This window comes from Acomys russatus, chromosome 3 (assembly GCF_903995435.1).
Source record: "Acomys russatus chromosome 3, mAcoRus1.1, whole genome shotgun sequence".
Classification (NCBI taxonomy): Eukaryota; Metazoa; Chordata; class Mammalia; order Rodentia; family Muridae; genus Acomys; species Acomys russatus.
The window spans coordinates 27,002,298-27,023,328 of NC_067139.1; the positions used below are offsets into that span (position 1 = coordinate 27,002,298).

At 45.8% G+C, this 21,031-nt stretch overlaps 1 protein-coding gene across 1 annotated transcript; it reads left to right on the forward strand.

Moving 5' to 3' along the window:
• Nucleotides 1-753: 753 nt before the first annotated feature.
• Nucleotides 754-20,367, forward strand: Cd83 (CD83 molecule). Its single transcript, XM_051170627.1, is given in 6 exon segments — nt 754-920; nt 1,011-1,132; nt 15,839-16,034; nt 17,624-17,670; nt 17,673-17,732; nt 19,291-20,367. Coding segments are annotated over 6 exon segments (591 nt in total). The 5' UTR covers nt 754-883; the 3' UTR covers nt 19,420-20,367.
• The last annotated feature ends 664 nt before the right edge of the window (nt 20,368-21,031 follow it).

Here is a 21,031-nt window from a genome sequence, read left to right on the forward strand (position 1 = left end):
GCCATAGACTGTTCATTTGGGGCGGGGTGGGGTGGGTGGGGTGGGGTGGCGAGGTGGAGCCTGTGAATCCCTTACCCCTTCCGTGCTAAAAGGTTGGCTGCCCTGGGCTTGTGCAGATCATCACTACTACTGTGACTTCAAGAGTGCACCGGTGGGTGTCATGTCCAGAAGACATGACTGTATCACTCTGATCCTTCCAGACCTCTGGCACTTAAAATCTGTCTGCTCCCTCTTCCCCTTTGTCCCTGAGCCTTGGGAAGCGGATGCAACGGAGATGGACTCAGTCTTCTTTTAGACATTGTTTTATAAAAACAAACAAACTTGTGTGTGTGTGTGTGTGTGTGTGTGTGTGTGTGTGTGTGTGTGTGTGTGTGTGTAATTAATTCTTCAGCACAGAAAGATCTCCTTTGCTCAAACAATGTAAACAACGCCGAATGATGCCCGAAAGAAGGCAGAGAGCCAAGGACTGCAGGCGTTTGCCACTTCTCTGGAAGTCTATGATGTCTGTCTCTTATCACAAAATCTGGAGAGGAACAGCGTAGCTATAGCCCTGGGCTTCAGAGGAAGTTGTCCACCCTCTCTGAATCTGCATGATCGGCTCCATGGCCTGGGTTAAATGGTCATCGAGCCGGTGTCAGGCGTGCCATCTCGGCTTCCGAAGCCGCAGGTCGCGGGGTCCGTTCCGCGGAGCTGCTTGTCGCCGCTGGCCAGCCGCAGCAGCGACGCGGACTTGGGAACGCACGCGCGGGGCGGGGACCAGGCCACCCGCCTCCTCCGGCTGGGGAGTCCCCGAGGCCGGCGCGCGGGGAAGTCCCAAGCGCGGGTACAAGAGCGCGGCGCGCGCCCAGGAGGGCGGCCAGTACAGTGGCGCAGCGCTCCAGCCATGTCGCAAGGCCTCCAGTTCCTGCTCCTAGGCTGCGGTACGGCCCCGAGCCCATCGCCCCGCGCTGCCTGCGACCCAGCCTCGTTGGCCTTGCTTACGACAGTCTGTCTCCCCCTCTTTCTTGCAGCCTGCAGCCTGGCACCCGCGATGGCGATGCGGGAGGTGACGGTGGCTTGCTCGGAGACGGCAGACCTGCCATGCACAGCGCCGTGGGACCCGCAGCTCTCCTATGCGGTGTCCTGGGCCAAGGTAAGCGTGGCCGGTGTCTGCGCGGCCCCTTGTGGGGAGAGTGGAAGCAGACACCCGAGGGAGGGATGGGGTCTCTCGGGGCTCGGGATTGGGCATTCTAGCTCTTCTGACACCCCACCTTCTCTCGCCACCCTTCATCTGCATCCAGGGCCCAAGCCCCTTGAGTTCCCTGCAGATCATGATCAAAGGCGTCTTGGCGTGATTGAGCCCACCAGAGGATTTCAAGGGATTGGATCCAAGCATCAGGGCACCTGTGGGTGCAGTCAGGGTGCTGCAGAGAAAGCAACGTGGGCATAGATTTGGGCATGAAATAGGAAGCATGCCCCCAGACTCCTGATTTCTTGTACCTTGTAACCATGACACCTTCAAAACCCAGGAGATAGAAGGGCATCTGAGAGGGAGGTTTCAAAGAGGTCTCAAGTGCTTCAGGCTGGCCACCGAGGTAGTTAGGAGAAGTCATGTCTTTTCAGTGAAGGCATATCATTGGCTTCTTGCCGCCACCCTCTCCCCTAACCTTGCTTCTGCCTGGCAGCCTCTCAGGGGTCTGTCAGGCCATGAATGAGGACTTCCACAGGAAGTCAGGCTGGAGCCTGAGGCCCAAACAGGACAGAACCCAGCATCTCTGGCCCTGTGGTGGGAAACTGAGTTGCACAAGGCAAGGCATTTGAAAGGTTTCCTTTCAACTAGATTGTCTCGGACTCCAAAATTGTAATTCCTTTGGTATTTTATAGCCCAGCTGCTGTAATTTAATAGAGGCAACCTTTGCACCCCTTCTTTAAGTGAGGTTCTGAGACAGGCCACCACCATTTTAAGGCAAATGAATTAAGTCCCCAGGATTGGCTCTCTGATTTCCTGACTTACCTCCAAGGAGGAAGCCTCTGTCTATTCTCAGTTTTCACAAAACACAGGGCTGCCTTCTTCCCATTAAGAAAGATTTAAGGAGAGCTTGTGTATGCACGAGTGTCTAAACATGCAAGGCAACGTAAGGGGTGTATGTGTGCTTGGTGTGGTGAGTTTACTCACTTTAGCCAATTATCTGGGCTGTGGATGGGGTGGGTGGCAGCTAAGTGGTACAGTGCTTGCCCAGCACACAAAAGGTCCCAGGTTTGAAACCCCAAGCATCAAAGCAAAAACCAAACAAGTCAAACAACTGTATTGTTCATTACCAAAAGGTAACAATACACCAGCGCTTTCTGCACTCTGCCCAGCATCAGTGTCTACCCTGTACTAAATCTGAGCTGGCACCACAAGGGAGAAGGCACCATAGAGACCTCAGGACACTGCTGTGGAGAATGTTATAGGACAGTGTCTGTGTGTGCGTGTGTTCTTACTGTTTCTTTGTTTCTCTTTTCTTACTGTGAGCTCAGGGAACAGGAGTCCAAAAATTGTTCAAATAGTCAAAACAATAGCACTTTTAAAATATTGTAAAAACAATATTCAAGTGCTTACCATATGTCAGACTGTGGGAATAAATATTCACATATATTATCTACCTCTGTCTTCCAGAACTGTGTGGGCTTAAGAGGCTGGAACTATGCTTGTTACTACTTTTCAGGTGAAGAGGCAGAGCCCAGGGGAGCAGAATAAGTGGGCTTTGAACCAAGCTGTCAGATTCCAAAGCTTGGGTTATTACTCTATCTTGATATCTCGATTTTTCTATCTTAATTACTTTGGGTAAAGAAAAGTAAAGTGTCCCTGAGCCAGCCAGCCAGTAAACTAAACCATCTCAGGGAGGGAGCAAAACATAAAACCACCATCCCTCCCAGACTGTAATTAAAAAAAAAAAAATAGGAAGCATCATTAATATCCCCAGGGGAGTAATTAAAAAGTACTCATGAAACAAGGAGATGAAATTTCAGACTGCGACGTTCAAACAGTTGTCAAGTTAAATCTTCTCGCACAGGGTCATTTGGAATGGTTCAGTAAATCATAGCCATTAGCCTTTGACCTCGCCTTAGATGTCGACAGATGATGTAAGTCTGTAATGTATGTGCTTGTTTATTGGACACAGTTCTTGCAAGGTCTGGCCTGACGGTCTCTTAAAAATTCTTCCTAGGGTAAAAAAAAAAAAAAAAAAAAAAAAAAAAGAGGGGCGTGGTAGAGTTGCTTGCCTACTATGAATGAAGCTCTGATGATAAAAGGAAAAGGCGTCTCATGCCCTCTCCATGGGCTGGCTGGCTAGAGGAGATGTAGGGCGCCTACCACTACCCGAATACCTTGAAATCCATAAGTATTATTTCTTCCAGGACTTTTGGACAAGTCCCATCATTTTTTTTTTCATGCTGGGTAATTCATACATTTGCGTTGTTATTGCTTGGATAGCAAAAATGGGTAGAGACTTCTGGAAATAAGGCCAGAGGTGAGGTACTGAAAGGCCTCACTTTATGGATGAAGCGTCTTGGATTTGTTTTTTTGTTTTATGTTTATTATGTTTGTTTTTATTTTGCATGGTTTTCTTGTAAAATGTTCTAGGGTAGCTGTGAGGACCAAAGGCCAGCCTAGCTCTTCTCACATCCCTTTCTCATCTCTGTCCAGGCATTTCCTGTTGTGGGGTCAGTGCAAGCAGAGCAGAGCCCCTGTGGAATGAGGCTTCACTGTCTACCACACTGGATCGCATTCTTGCAGGCTGTCTGCCCACCACAACGATGGTTACGCTGGGTCCTTGAGGCCCATAGCACATCCTGTCACTAGCCAGTTGGCACTGATGGCTTGTGAAAGCCATACCTTAAATTTTTCATTTGCCTTTTACCAAAAACTCCATGCAGATGGAGTCCAGTTAGTGTCTATTCAAACACTGATGGGTCGGTCAGGGACAGTGACCACATATTTGTTTGTTTTTAAGCTGTGTGATGGGGAGGCTTCAGTAGAGACAAGCACAGGAAATCAAAGGCAAAGCCAAGCACAGCTGGCCTCAGCCCAGTTCCCTCCAGGACAGCTCTTCTTTCTGTGGCCCAGTACCTTCCTAACTGGAATCCCTGAAGGCTCCCTCTCTCCCTACTTTTTAAAGCAGAATGGATCATGGTGAAGAAATAGAAAAATCAATAAGTTATAATCCATTGGGGCTATAACTCAATTTGTTTGTAAAGTTATGATAGATTGCAGCTCGGGTGGGAGGAGGTAGTTTGAGAGCACAGGCAAATATGCTTTGATCCATCACTCTTTTGCTGTTGACTATGGCATTTGTTTACGTTGTGGTCTCAGAGGACAGAGCCTAGTAATGTATGTGCTGAATATAAGGCTGTGCAGGAGCGGCTGTGTCTGTCCATTACGGAGCATTGCTGTGTCTGTGTTTGCTTCCACAAAGCTGCAGTAGGTCAGAAGAGAGAGCAGGGCTCCAGATGGACAGCGTTGGCCATGGTTGGTGTTTTTCTCCGCTAACAAAGAGGAGTCACGTACTCATCAGATACAGTGCAGTCCTGGATCATGTTAGGAACCCTGACAACCTACAGTGAGGCAAAGTGAAAGGGGATATCTGATGTGGCCTCTGGGTGATACTGCGTGGGATGGGGACAGGCATGCGTCACAAGATGGGCTCTTTTTAGATGATTGTCAAGGAAGGGAGAAAGAGGAAGTAAGACGGTGATTTCAGAGAACCAGTCACATGACAGTTAGAAAATCCCTGGCTAGGGTAGATCATGGGTGGTCTGGTCCAGGTCAGTGTTTTATTTCTGATGCTCATGCTGAGGGTACGGGTGGTGAGGAGGGATGTTTGAAATCAGGTTAATGGTTTGCATGAGGCCATCTGATCACTCAAGGCTAGTCACCGCACCATGTTGCTTGGTCTTGACTGTCATCTCCCTAGATGCAAGTTGCTTTTACTGAATAGAGCTATATTTTTTGTCTCCACCAGCGTGTGATGCTCAGCTCCAAGCACAGGGTCTCTGGAAAAGAGCAGCATGCTTCATGAGGGGTTAAAGTTGATGACATCCCTCAGGGGCCTACCAATGAGCTAACAGGTATCACTTGTTGAGTTTCCTTGATTCTAAGAGGCAATCTAAGAATATGTTTTGGGGAAAAAGGAAATATTTCCATATTAAAAAGAGCTGAAAATCTGAAATGTGAAAGCCATATGTACATTAGGATTTTACACACACACACACACACACACACATACACACACACACACACACACACACACACACATACACACACACACATTCTACTGTCCCCATTGGCATGTGTCCTCTGTGCCTTGGAGAAATCACTTTTAGCTCAAACTATAAAAGATGTAAAGTTGGTTTCTGGATATCCTTCATATTTATACTGTGTTATAGTAAGTCACAAGTATGCCAAGTCCTGGGCCTTGTGATAGCTAGCTCAAAAATCAACATGGAAAAGATGGCTCAGTCAGTAAAGCTCCTGCTGTGTAAACTTGAGGGCCTGACACCAGTGTGTATGGCCAGAGATGGGCGGATCCCTGAAGCCCATTGGTCAGGCAACCTAGTCAAGTGCAGATGGCCAAAGATAAGTGGATCCTTGAAGCCCGTTAGTCAGGCAACCTAGTCAAGTGCAGATGGCCAGAGATAGGTGGATCCCTGAAGCTCATTGGTCAGGCAACCTAGTTAAATCTACGAGCTCCAGGTTCTTTCAGAGACACTATCTTGACAGACAAGGTGGAGGCGATAGAGGAAGACATCTGATGTCTATACACATGAACACAGAGGTATATACACACACCCAGACCCACACTCAGGGACCAAGCAAACATTTCCAGGTTGACACCTGTCCAAGGGCATAGACATGTACCACAAGACACTTTTGGTACAAGTGAGGTGACTAGTGATGTAGAAAGAAAAATGATACTGAAGGCAAGCTTAGAGATGATGCTAGGACACAGAATAGGAAGGAGTTGAGTGTCAAATGCTAATGAGTCCAAGGCACACAATCTCAGCAGTAGGGAGCCATTGAAGGAGTTTCAGCCCAGAGAATGACATCATGCAAATCAAAGGATGAGCACATTTCTCACAGTGATGGGAAGACTGTAATTCATCCGAGAAGACAGACCTTTGGGAGCCTGCGTTTTATGCATTGAGAGTTCCCTCAGGGTAGTTCACCGAAGGCTAGAGCTCGTCTCCACTTCCTTGGATTTTCTCCATCATTTTTTTCTGTCTGCCTCAGGGAGGAAGTCTCAACCTGACTAGAATGGTGGCTCATTGAGGCTTCGGACATGACTGAACAGTAGCACTGCTTGTGTCTTTTGTAGGGTTGGAATAGGGTGGCTGAGAATTGAAGAGAAACATAAACAAAGAAACAAACAAACAAACCACATGCTTTCCACAGATGCAAAGGGGAAGCTGAATCACATGAGGACTGGGTTCCTTTAATTTATTCTTGGTTATGTTGGAAAAAAGGAGAAGTTTGCAGGAGGTCTCAGTGACGTAGGCATTTTATGCCAAACAGGATTGAAGTCAAATTCATTACCCCCAAAATGGTTTCTCTGTCTAAAACTGCTTTCGTAATCTCTTTCTGGCCACTTCTGCAATAATTCTAAATGTGTGTGTGTGTGTGTGTGTGTGTGTGTGTGTGTGTGTGTGTGTGTTCACACACACATGCATGTGCCCATGTATGCTTGCATAAGAACAAGGAGTTCTGTGTGCATAGATATGGAGACTAGAGACTTAACTTGGGCGTCTTCCTCAGTCTCCATCATATGCTTTAGATAGGGTTCTTTACTGAGCCTGAAACCAGAAAGCCCCAGGGACCCTCCTGTACCACCTTCCCCAGGACTGAGATTACCGACATTCACCCTCTCCCCCAATTTGTTTGTTTGTTTGTTTGTTTTCAGCATAGATGCTGGGGATGTAACATGGATGCTCAGGTTGGTACTTGAACTGACTGAGTTTTCCCAGGCTTTCCTAAATTTTGCACCATTATTCCTGGGCACAAATAAAAGCAGGACCAACATTCTGTACCTGATAACACTCCTCCACACTCTTCAGCATGCTTTTGGATTCTTGAGTGTTTTGCTCTTTATTTATTTATTTTTTGTTGTTGTTGTTATTTTTTGCATGGAGACACACTGGGTAAAATTCCTGTGTGTGCCAAGTGAAACTAGTAGTGACTTGGAAGCCCAGGTTGTAGTAGCATCATGTGACAGTGTCTAGGAGTGCTCTTGAGTCTCTTGTATTTTCTAATTTGAGTCCTCCAAAGAAGATAGATCCCAGAAATGCTGGTGGCTGGTGAGGGTCATAGGCTCAGATGGAGAAGAACCCTTGGAAAAGAAAGATGTTAGTTGACCCACACTGTCTGCAGTCACCTTGGACCAGTCTTTCTGGGTCAGCTCTGGAGGGCCATTCTTTGAGGAGAGGGGGAAAAGAAATAGGAATGATCCAGAAACTTGGGTCATATCACCTGAATTCCCTATATACCACTTTTATGTAGTGGTCTGTGTATGTGTGTGCTCCTATCAGTTAAGACTTTCTGTTACGAGGAATTGTAGTTTTATCTTAAAGAAAAGGAACTATATTTGCTTATTCTTGATGTATTATATTTCTCATTTCCCCCTACATTCCCATCATATGTAAGCCTTTCTTTAGGAAAAGCTGGCCTTAGAGCTTTGTGAATATCCCTCAGGCTTGGTGACATTCCATTCTATTTTTTTTTTTTTTTTAGATTTATTTATTATGTATACAGTGTTCTGACTGCATGTGCGCCTGCACACCAGAAGAGGACTCATTATAGATGGCTGTGAGCCACCATGTGGTTGCTGAGAATTGAACTCCAGACCTTTGGAAGAGCAGCCAGTGCTCTTAACTTCTGAGACATCTCTCCAGGCCCCAACATTCCATTTTTCATCTTTCCCAACCTTTATATTGGTTTTTTTGCTAGCTTCTCCTTGACAGGGAAATAGTAGCTGGTAAACACATGTGCATATTTCCCCCAAACATTATTTTTCTGATTAGGTTTTTCTTCTAATAGGACAAGTATCTGTCTCTTCTTCTTCTTCTTCTTCTTCTTCTTCTTCTTCTTCTTCTTCTTCTTCTTCTTCTTCTTCTTCTTCTTCTTCTTTTCTTCTTTTCTTCTTCTTTCTTCTTTTCTTCTTCTTTTCGTCTTCTTCTTCTTCTTCTTCTTCTTCTTCTTCTTCTTCTTCTCTTTCTCTTCTTCTTCTTCTTCTTCTTCTTCTTCTTCTCCTGTCTATTCTTAAGTGGCTATGATTGCATTGTATGCCACAACCAGTCTCTGAGGCCCTGGGATGTCAGGCCAGAGTCAAATGGGCCTCCTAAAACTCTGTGGTTTACAGTGGTTCTGCATGGTTCCTTGAAGGACATGAACTCAGGGTCCTGCAGGCACCACAAGATGACAGCGTCAGTATGGTTGTGAGTAACGAAAGATCCAACAATGCCATCCATGCCTCAACTTTGAAAAAGTTTTCCATTTTATTATGATGGTACTTGAGAGAATCAGAATTCTATGCTGTTTTGGAGACAGTATGGGCAGCTAATACATTTCTTTGTGTAGGGCTGGAAAGATGCTGTAGTCAGTGAAGTGCTTGCTATGGGAGCATGAGAGAGTCTGATCTCCAGAACTAGTGAGAAAAAGAAGGTAAGATGTGCTGGTGTAGCTCCCTGGGGCTTACTAGCTAGCAAGCTTAGCCAATCAAAAGAGCCCTAAGTTGGTGAGAGACACTCTCAAAAGATAAATAGAAAATAGAGTGGATGGTACCGAAAGAAGACGGGCAACTGAGACTGTCTTCTGGTCTTCACATGTACGTGTACCCACATAAACACACACACACACACACACAGAGAGAGAGAGAGACAGACAGACAGACACACACACACACACACACACACACACACACACACACACACACACGAGATTTTTCCCTAGAGCAATGGATGGAGACTTCCAGGGTAAATTTACCAGAAGGAAGTCAAGAAGGATGCACCAGAATGAATGATAGACTATTTCTGAGTGAAAAACAAACAGCTCCAGCAGCAGCCTCTAGCTCCATCTCTCTCAACTAAGCAATGCCATGTGTGCTTCCCACTTGGCTTTTATAATATATTCCTTCTAGACACAGAGATGAAGTGACTGACGGAAAACGATCCAGTTAGCTAATGCCGAAGCTTGAACTTGGTTGGCTTCAGGCTTTCTGATTTAGAAGCCAGCATGCTTGTCACATTCTCATTGTTTCACAGATTCATTCATTTATTCAGAGTGTATATTCTGAACCCTTCCTGTGTGCAATGAACTGTTTAGTATGCTGAATGCAACCTTCGCTATGTATTTAAAAAATATTATCTTTAGGGCTTTGTGTCTGATGGGTTATATACTAGGATGTGTATGCAATATGGTAAATGTCTTATTTATTTATTTATTTTTATTGTGAGCCTACCCTTTAATGGCTGAGCCATCTCTCCAGCGCAATATCTTAGTGTGGTCACTCTAGGGTCCTATGAGTACAAACTAACCCTGAGCTGCTCAGCCAGTTGGCCAAGCACCAAAGGACCAGTGGCAGGGCTGGGGTATTTCCCTCTCCACCCAACTCCAAAGCCAGTGTTCTCAATTAGGCTGCCTCCGCCATACTTTACAACTCTTGTTAAGAGCCATAAATCTGACTCTGTCTACTAGACGCAGCACATTTCAAAGTAGAAAATAATTTTTCTAATAAAATTACACTCAGAAACAAAAAACCTCGACATTAATGCTCATACATTTTATCCTCATTATGACATCAACCTTGGAGCCTAACTATTTTGCACATTATAAAGAGCTATTTTTATGATGAATGGGTATTATATTAGCACTTTAATTGAGTTAGAAACCAAAGTACATGAATGTTAGCGTACAAGGAGCGCAATTAACAGAAAGCTGCTCCAGTATGCTGGGGATGCATTGGATTACTGTAACAGTACCTTGGAACACTTGAAGTCTCCCTCTTTACATATGGTTTATCACATTGGTAAGTGAAATGCTTAAATTCTGTGTTATTTTTTCCTCTCAAAAGAAGCATTTCTTCTCAGCAAGCTTTGATTGCATTGTTAGCAGATCTAACATCTTATGAGCTCAGACTTCAAGTTCGTGGTCAAAACTCCTTGTTTGCTATAGGAGTAGAAATGTTGCCTTAACAATCAAATTTGGTCATTTCTAGGAAGTTTACGTGGTGTGTGTGTGTGTGTGTGTGTATGTGTATGAGTGTGTGGTGTGTATGAGTGTGTGTGTATGTATGAGTGTGTGTATATGAGTGTGTGTGTGTGTATGTGTGTGTGTATGAGTGTGTGTGTATGTATGAGTGTGTGTGTGTATGTGTGTGTATGAGTGTGTGTGTGTATGAGTGTGTGTGTATGTGTGTGTGTATGAGTGTGTGTGTGTATGAGTGTGTGTGTGTATGAGTGTGTGTGTATGAGTGTGTGTGTGTGTGTATGTGTATGAGTGTGTGTGTGTGTGTGTGTGTGTGTGTGTGTGTGTGTGTGTGTGTGTATGGTACTCATGCATCTATGCCTGTGCTTGTGGACCTAGTGGCTGAGCTTAGGATGCCTTCTTCGGTTATTCTGGGCCTTATTTTCTTGTGATAGGGTTTCTTTTGTTTGTTTGTTTGTTTGTTTTATTTGTTTGTTTTTGTCTTTAGATACAGGGTTTCTCTGTGTAGCCTTGGCTGTCCTGGACTCACTTTATAGACCAGGCTGGCCTCGAACTCACAGAGATCTGCCTGCCTCTGCCTCCCGAGTGCTGGGATTAAAGGTGTGCGCCACCACGCCCAGCTGTGACAGGGTTTCTTTGTTGAATCTGGAGCTCATCATTTCAGCTAGTCCTGTTGGCCAGTAAGTCCCTAGGGGTCATTTGCCTCTGTAGTCTCCCCTGGGGTTACAGGCATGCCTGGCTTTTATATAAGGGTTGGGGATCTGAGCTCATCAACTCATGCTTACACACAAGCACTTTGTCCATTGTGTCATTTCTCCATCCCCTAAGTGCCTTTTCTACTTTTTATATTTTGAGACAGAGTCTCTCTAAGTTGTCCTTGAACTTGAAATCCTTCTGTCTCAGCCTTCTAAGTAGCTGGGACCACAGAATGTCCTACAAGACCTGATTAGCTGTCGTATATTTGAATAAAATGACATAAATTTCTTTTTAAAAACATTTGACAAAATAATTCTTAGTTGAAATATGGGTTCCATTCCAGTATTATTTATTTAGTTTGTACTCATTTCAAATTTGTCCGTCATTAAGAAATCTATTTAATTCACATGGCTTTAAAATTAGCACTTGTGTTTACTTGATGTTGTGTTCAGAAAATTAAAGAGGAAGCTCAGTTTAACTTAGGTCTTATAGTTTCCTTTAGGTCAAATCTCTGTCTCTGAGAAAGAATATGATATTTAAGTCATTTATTCAAATTGGAGGCCTTGAAACAAATCAAAGTCCCTAGGCTTTCAGAAAATGGGGTACCTCATTTTTTTCGCCTAATTCAATAGAAAAAAGTTCAGTTGTCAGCATAAAAGTTAATCCACAGAATGTGGGTATTTAAGACAGCATTGGAATGAGCATTTTGAGAGATTAATTTGCCCAAATTATGTTGTGCTTTTTGCATGCTGTACAGCAGTATTAGCTCCACGGAGTGTGCATTAAACAGTTGCCGTCAATTACACTCGGCTGTGAATGAATCCGAGGGCTCCTTTTGTTATAAATTACTATTTCCTAAAATGCTTTTGCAGAGAAGCAATGAAACACTTTTAGACTTGGAATGTTTAAAAAGCCGCTCTTGCCAGTGGCTGGTTTTGAGCCAGCTCCAAATGCTCATAAGAACTCAAAGCACAGCAAAGAGTGGGTGGGTCCACCTGCAGTTCTACCTGTTTCCTCTCTCTGGAATGTCTCCTTCAGTCCCCGGTGTTGCTTCAGCCAAAGCTGGTTCATTTGACATGGCAAGGTGACGTGCGCCTGGCCACTGGCCTTTTGAGAATCATTTGAAGTTTTGCATAAGGGGTTTCCTGGGTGCCCATAGTGTTACACTCTGGTTTTGAGCATGTGACACAAATGTGAAAATGGGTGCGACTCTTACATTAGTGGGGAGATCCTGTACTTTTAGGTGGAGCCACATCAAAACGTCTATCTTTTTCCGCCTCTGGCTAGCTATATCTTAAAATGACAACAGGACAGGCAGCGGACAGGACACTGACCATTCTCAAATATGGACTAGGAGAAGGCAGTGGGGTCTTTTCAGTCATACACTGCATGACTTTGTTCACTGTGTTCTTGGGTCATCCCTCTTATCCATGACGTCACCTTTCCCCATCTTAATGGCCTGTTGCTAGCCATAGTCTAAAAAATCTTAAATGAAAACTTTCAGAAATAAACAATTCCCAAGTTTTACATTGTTTGCTGTCCTGAGTGGCATGATTGAAACCTCACACTTGTCTTGTCCACGCAGGGTTCTTAGTAGCCTTTGTGGTTGTCACATACACTCAGGATCAGGCTGCTTGTATCCAAGTCTCCCGTATTTTACTTAATACTGGGCCCAATGCACAAGAAAAGTGATGCTAGCTGTTTGGTTATGCCAGAGAGAAGCTATAAAGTGCTTTTAAAAGGGGGATAGATAAGTTGCTGAGGGAAGAAAGGGTAAGAGGAATCCAAGGTCCTCATGCTGAGATGGCCAAGGGCCATGGTAAGAATGAATCTTTTATCCTGATATTTTGGAGAAGGGAAGAAATGCCTACTTGTTTGGTTGTCATGCCTCCATCTGTAAAAGCCAGGGTCACACACAGTGCGTGGCAAGCGCTTCGGTGAGATAGAAAGGCTGTTAATTTTATGTGAGTAGAAACCCTATGCTTAGTGTAGAAACTAAACTGTCTTCAGTGGGCATGAGCTGGAGAAACCACTGTGCCTCTCCACACAGACAGGCTCAGCTCTACCTGTGATTTCAGATACCTGCTGAGCAACGTGAGCAGCTTCACGTGGGCAAGATGGGTCGCCACTGTGGTTAGCTATCAAGCCGAGTGCTGTCAGTCATTTGGCAAGAGCTCTTGAGTTACGTGAGCTCTCTGGCACTGGCTCTCTGCTGTGGCACTGCGAAGAAAGGGTCTTTGGAGGAGACCCCTGAGAGCTGAGGTACTTGGCTGTGATTCCACAGATGGCTATGACGATTCACAGTGGTGGAGCTTGCCAGGCGATTGCACCAACAACCTTGCTCTGTATCTCCCTGCATTTTTTTCCTTCTGTCCTTACCACTGCACCTGGCTATGTCTTGCTACTCACAAACACCTGGGATGAAACAGCTAGACTTGTTCCAGAAGCCCATAGGGATCTGACCACAAAGTGCACTTCTTGCCATTGGAGCTGCCTCATTTCAAAATGAACTCCTCTGCAGACAGAGAGAAGGCCACTGCCAGTCAGCTCTGATCTCCAGCAGCAGCCTGCTTCTCACATCCTGGCAGCTAGCTTTATGAAAACGGCATCTTATACACCAGTTCCTGGGAGGACTGTAGGTTTTGGTCTTGACTTTTTCATGGGGCTTTCTGATCTGGGTGCTGGAGGTTGGGGGGCTCAGAGGTGGGGAGGGGGAGGAAAGCAGAGGCAAGACATTTCTAAGTGCTGGTTGCAGCTGTATTTGCCATTGAGGACTGAGAGAGCTTCCGGTTTGACTAAACTTACTGGCCTTCAAGCCCCAGGGATTCTCCTGTCTTTATGAGTGCAGCAAGGGGGTGACATGCCTGTGCCACCACACCAACCTATATTCATGTCAGGGCTGAGGACTGAACACAAGTCTTCACGCCTGTACAACAAGCATTTTGCTGACTGAAGTGAGCCTTCAGGCCAAGTGTTGCTGTATTTCTGACCCTCCCCGCCCCCAGAAGCCACACTCTTTTAGCTTCCTCTCAGAGATTCTTGATCATTTAGTAAGGAACCTTTAAGAATGGGAAGGTATGCCAAGAAGCAGGATTTATGTTCCCAGGCAGCCCGAGGAGAAGAGCTGTTCATTTCAGCCTGGTTCTGGGAGTGAGCATAAATCTGCCAGCAGATGTCTCTGTAGCACAGCGATGCCAGTACACTGAAAGCTGGCCTTAAAACTGGGTGGCCTTGTTGTGCAATGCTTGGCTTCCTAAGTTAAACAAACTTGACCCAGAGTGTGTGTGTTTGTGTTTGTGCACACACACATAAGTGAGTTTGTGTACTTTTTTCACAGAGTGACCCCCCAACCCCTTAGTTATTTAGTCCCCTGCCAGAGCCCCCTCCGAATGCTGAAGAATTGCGGTGCGCTCTCCATTCACTATTCTCTATGGCGCAGAGAAGTCTGGTGATCGATCTGTCCCTTTCCCTGCAGTGGCTCTTGGTGGTGAGGGATGCCATTTGTCCCAAGGCTTCCTACTGGTCCCAGCCAAGTAGCAAAGGGCAGTTCCAGGCTGTTGAGGAACGCTGACTACCTGCCAACACTGAAAGGCACATTCTGCTTTACTGTTCATGAAAATCTATTTTAGAAGCTTTTAAATTAAAGTGTGCCCAACCTGTTGCCTGAAGGGCACACGTGGCTCCGTATAGCACTCAGTGTGGCCCAACACAAAGTTGTACGTTTACTTAATGTTGTGAGATATTTTTGGTGTTGCTTAAGTTAACTGGCTATGTCTTGAATATGAATCTTGTAAATGATAATAGCATGCTGCGGTGTCTAAGGTTGGATGTGCCCAAAGCCATTTAGGCGGAGGGATCAGCTGGGGAGTGTAGATTAGAAACACGTTCAGGCTTTGCAAGCACGAGGGGCTGAGTTTGATCCACAAGATCAAGTGTGGGTATACTCTCAATGCGACAGTCAGGTCTGGGGCTCACTGGACAGACAGCCAAGGATTCATGGAAAGCTTCAGGCCAGTGGGAGACCTAGCCTCAAAAAACAAAGTGAGTCTCACCTGAGGAATGCAGCTGAGGTTGTACCCAGGCACACGCACGCACATGCGCACGCATGCACACACACATGCATCTGCATACCCCCATACACATACATGTATGTATGCATAAACACATACACACTAAGATAACGATGGGAAAGAGAGTGGAGGTTGAGTGTGGGGTATGTCATGGCTTTGAGTAGGAGATGCTGAAACCAGCCCACAACTCAATCTCCAAGATAGCTCAGGGAAAGAACCAATTGGATTGCATGGGCACCTAGTCCGTGAGGATGGCCTGTCACTGTCCTTCCATACGTAATTTGATACGACTCGTAAAACCTCTTCATGCTGTTCTCCTCAAACACTGAAGGTGCTCGCTAACAGGAGCCATTATTCATCTGTCTCTTGGGTTTAGCTGAGTTGTCTGGCAGTGGGTTGGTAGTACTTTAAAAGACAACAACAAAAACAAAACAGAGTTAGGAAGTTTTCCAAGGAAAGGCTGGCATCCAAAATGAAGAATCAGCTGGTGGGTGAGTTAGCACCTGAAGAAAACAAAAGAACATTTAAAGGAGAACAAAACCCAACCCAGAGTGATGCTCACTGTGCCCTTGTCCCCTAGCAGTGCCTCCCTCGTCCCTGCAGGATGGAGGTTAAGTTACCGGTGTTCTGACCAGAGTGCACAGTCTCTCTCATCTTGTTTCAAAGCAAGCATCGCCTTAGAGAGTTTTTGTAGATTCGCTTCTTCTCCCCTGGAATTCACACATACAGGGCGGGGAGGGGGGAAGCACCCTATCTTGCTTTAAAAACATACATTTTTGATGGTTTTGTGAAAACAAGTTGTAAAACCTTCGTGCCAGTCTGTCAGGAAGTGTGACTCATTGTTGCTTTTTCACAGCTCTCAGAGAGTGGCAGCGAGAAGCTGGAGCTACCCCAGAGCAGGCAGAACAGCTCCTTCGAGGCCCCCAGGAAGAGGTCTTACTCCTTGACAATCCAGAACACTACCCTCTGCAGCTCTGGCACCTATAGGTGCGCCCTACAGGAGCTTGGAGGGCAGCGCAACTTCAGTGGCACGGTGGTTCTGAAAGTGACAGGTGAGCTCGCTTGCTCCTTTTTTTTTTCCCCTCTCACAGACTGGGGTGCACTTTCTGCAGATCCCTGAAGCCTCTCCTCTTCCAGAATCTGACCCTGCAGCTTAGGAAAGCATCTGTGGCTGGAAGCAAATTCCTCTGAAAAATGTGATCATGTTTTCTTTACATGGCTTAATCTATGCGCTGACTTTTGCTCGACATTTGCTAGGGACTAAGACCAGAAATGACAAACATATTGTCTATATGGCCCTGACTTTGCACACACAGACAGCATTTGCACTTTTCTCACTGATGTGTGAACACACACACACACACACACACACACACACACACACCACCACCACCACCACCACCACCACTACCACCACCACCACCACCGAAGGGGAGAGAGGGGAAATGAACAGAGCACAGCTGACTGCTTTCTATTCTTTTCTCAACACAGTCATGATTCCAAGTTAATGGTCAGACTGGAATGAGCGCTTTAGCTCTGACTCAGATGTTAACACTGACACTCACGAATGTAGCTGGTTTTGTTATAGTTCCAATCGAAGCCTTGTCTCTCAAATGGGGGCAGTGACATCTATATGCTGCCTGTTGTTAAATTTAATGAGCTATTACACTAGGATGCTAAGTACACTGCCTGAGGTATGTGGAATCCTCAGTCATTGTTAGGGATCCCTAAAATAATGGAAGCCTTTCCCACCGAGCTATAGACCCTGGTGAGAATCTATTCTTAGACGGCCGCATTGCAATTTTGACTCCAATCTCAAATCCATAAGACTCAAGGGAACAGTTTCTTGGAATAATCTGCCTGCTGCCTGCCCCTGGCCAGGCTGTGAGCCAATCTCACAGCAGCACAAGCCAAGCACCAGCTAGTATCTGAAGGGGGACAAGGCGCTTCCACCCATGCTGTTCCTGGCTGGGCCCTCCCTTCTGCCCTCCTCTAGGGCCACGGCCACAGCCTCAGTCATCCTGAGGAAGCTGGGACCCCCAGCCTATGCTGCTGGCCTTCTCTAAGAACTGTAGTTGAGGGGCTGGCGATGGTTAGAATGCTCACCTAGCGTGCAAGAAAACTCTGGGTTCAGTTTAAAGTACCAATAAAAATGAGGGATGGTGGCACATGCCTATACTCGGAGCTAAGGTAGAAGCAGGAAGATCAAGAAGTTGGGACCGTCTCTGTTACATGGCCAAGTTCAAGGCCAACTTGGGTTACATGATACTCTGTTTCAGGAAGACAAATAAAACAAAATTCCAGTTGCATATCTTGGACATGAGCGGGCAGATCCTCAGCCTCATTTTCTAGTCTGAGTGCCCTAGTTTGAGGCCACTCACCTAAGGGTTCACCTAGTCCCAAGAACGTAAGGTAGTTAGTGGCCCTGGAAGCTCAGCAAACACCCCACCCGTCCCGTGGCATAAAGCCAGAGCAATGCGACCACAAGCTCTCAGGATTGCTGTCACTGCCAGTGTGACAGGTCTCTTCTGACTGACAGACTTGAGGGTAGGGATGGGCTCAATGGGGCCAGAGGGCTCAGGAAGGGCGCAAGGTAGAAAAGTCTTCGAATGTTTTCATGAGTTCCTCTCCTTTTGTAAAGGGTGCTCTAAGGAAGCTACGGAGTCAACGTTCAGGAAAGTACAGGGCAGAAAGCAGTGCTGCTCTTCTCCCTGGTCATTTTCTACCTGACACTCATCATTTTCACCTGCGTAAGTGTCTGCTCAGAACCCCTATTGCTGGGCCATGGTCCCCAGGGCCCCACTGGTTCCTGTCTGTTTTGTAGACAGAGTCATTGAGTAATGTGGAGAAGGGTTATCCTCTGAAGGTTGCCTTGGCTTTTGAGGCCTCCTCACTGAGAAGTGCATTGGGATTCCTCCAGCCCGCTTTTGGTTTTGTGAGGGGTGTGTGTGTGTGTGTGTGTGTGTGTGTGTTAAGGCAGGTGGCGCTGTGTAGGATAGTCAGTGGAATCCCCAGTGTCTCCATCCACCACCCTGAGGCTGAGGCCTTGCTACGGTATGGTGTCTGTCATTCCCTTCGGTCACACTGCCCTAGGCCTGGTTTCTCTTATTGGATCTACTCATATTTTTTATGCTTTCCATCCTTTTTACGATTTGACCCTAAAAAGTCAGAGCACTGGGGCACCCAGAAATCCCCTGAAGGGGAGGGTAACTGGCAGCACTTGGGCATCCTTGATGTGCACTTTAGCTGTTGGTCAGAGGCTCCAGCTGGAAGCCCCTAATTGCATTTTTACCTAGCTGTTCACCTGGACTGACCATGACCCTCATGGAGAAGGGCCGTCTGAGACTCTGACTGACTGAGAAGCCATTATGCTCATATGTCTCAGGGCCACCAGAACAGCTGGCTTCTGCCACCTACCATATCCATGTATTCAGTTGTCTGTCTCTCTTACTGTGTAAATCCCACCTCTGGTTTCCATTTTAAAAATCAGTCAACCAACATCACATCATATCCTATAACTATATAAAATTATTATATGCAAATAAATATTCAAGCCACTAGTATATTTTAAATCAGAAAAATGAAACATTGGTGCTTTATAATCACGCAAAGGTGAACATGTGTATTTTTGCAATACTCGCGACTTTGAAATGAATCACTGAATAATAATACTAAGATTTTTCTGAACGTTATCAGTTTCTAAGGTAATGATTACATAAATTAATCTGAAAAGGAATCTTAAGGTGAATATATTTTTTAGCGGTGCTATTTATTAAATATAGATCCTTTCAGAAATGTACCTTTCATAAAAGTAGAGGGTTTATTTAAAATAGTTTTAAAATAAAAAGCAGCTATATACAAATAAAACAAAAGACTCCCATGAGCACGGGCTGTGTACAAAGCGTTCTGCCAACCACTGCATGGGATAGAAATGGTTGTTATGTACCTGGCCTCCTAGAGCCTGAAGTTTGGTTGGCAGGGTTGTTTGCTCATGAGAAAGTAACTAGGATAGTCAGACAGTACATTTAAGATGGTGGCCTTCCGTTTTTTGTTGGCAAGATGTCTGCTTCCACAGGCACTGGCTTTCCACATTGTTCTGTGGCGGTAGGGCCTGGAGAGCACTGGAACAGGGGTTTGAGTCTCCTGATGAAGCAATATCTGTAGCTTATAAAGAACAAGGGATGCTAAGTCTAGCAAGTGCTTCCACGATGGGGTGTCCAGCCAGCTCCCAGGGGAGAGTGCAACTGACAACAGCCAGGTTTTCCCAATGACTCCTTTCTCAATGTCTTTTCGTTTTCCTTTTTACAGAAGTTTGCACGACTACAGAGTATTTTCCCAGATATTTCTAAACCTGGTACAGAGCAAGCTTTTCTTCCGGTCACTTCCCCAAGCAAACATTTGGGGCCAGTGACCCTTCCCAAGACAGAAGCTGTATGAATAGGGTCTCCACTGGTTTTTACGAAGCCGAGGGCGCATCAGATCAGTGTGCCTGAATGCCGCCTGGACCGGAGAAGGACGAGCCCCACCCTCAGATGGCAACCTTTCTTTGGGGTCCTTCACCTGACAGTGGGTTCCACACTACTCCCTGCCACAGGGTCTTGAGCACCACCATCACATGATCATGAAGCATGGGACCATCGCTGCTTCTCTGTGGCTGTCAGCTTAGCGTTTCGTGCGTGCGGCTACCTGGTCAACCCCGTGAATGCTTTTTTCAGTCATATAAAAGCTATGGTGAGATGCAGGTGGAGCAGGGCCATGGGAAACTTGGACACTCTGAGCTGGCCCTGCGACAGACTCCTGAGGACAGCTGTCCTCTTCTACATCTGGGATACATCTCTTTGAAGTCGTCCTGTTTTGTTGCACCAGTCCAGATGTCTCACATCTGGCAGAAATTGACAGGCCAAGCTGTGAGCTGGTGGGAAATATTTAGCAAATAATTTCCCAGTGTGAAGGTCCTGCTATTAGCAAGGGTATTCTGTGTACATAGAAATGAGAGGCCAGTGAACTGTTCCTCAGCAGGGCCTATTCATAAGACATCCATAAAGCGGCAACACAGAGGGATGCCACATTTATTTTTTTAATCTACATGTACTTGTCAAAGAAGACTTTCCATGTTTTTCAAAGAACTGTGTTTGTTTTCTTTCTTTCTTTCTTTCTTTCTTTCTTTCTTTCTTTCTTTCTTTCTTTCTTAAATGAATGTCTAGTTAGACAGCATTGCTAGCTGACAAGCAGCCTGAGTGGATATAGAGAGTATGTCCCTCAGAATAGAGTCAGCAAGCTAGAAGCAATGTACAGTGTCTGGCTGGGAAGGGCAGACCATGGACTGTGCAACCAGAAGTCTGGCCACAGTTGTCCAAGCCTGCCTGTATGGCCCTGGACAAGTCACTTGTGTTTTTTTCCCCCTCTTTCTGGCTTGTAAACCAAGTCGTTTTTGTCTGGGTTGACTAAAATGAATGTGAAAATGCTCTGGGAAAGCCAAAGGTACTGTGCACAGTGGCAGCCTCATTGGGTTGTTATTCTTGTTGATATCCTAGAGTTCTGGAGCTCAGCAAATGCCTATCCTGTCCCATCTGCCCCATCAATCCAAACAAAGAAGGCTGTAAGGAGGATGTTACCATGGTCTCCTTTGTGAGCTCCTCCTGAGGAATGTGAGGCTGGCTCAGTGTTTTGTTCTTGAAGGACCAATCCCAAGATCTTGAAGATGTGGGCCTTTGGGAGTCCCTGGGCCATGGCAGGGGATGCTTCTCAGATGTTGCACTGAGGGGATTATTGCTGTATTTCTCTAATGAACTTGGTCCCTTTCTCATTTGCTTCCCAAAGAGATTTCATCCTGTTAATGGTGTGTGCATCACCACACTAATATGAGAGGGAAAGGGATGCTGAGCTGACCCAGTGTATTTGCTTCTTGGTCATCACTTTCATGCTATTAAAAAAGTATGCATGTGAAAAGGAGTGTTCTTCTTTTCTGTCTTTAGAAAGACTCCGACTTTAGGATGAGTGCTCGGATGCTTACTGGAGAATAAGAAGGCATAAATGGTAAAGGCCTGGC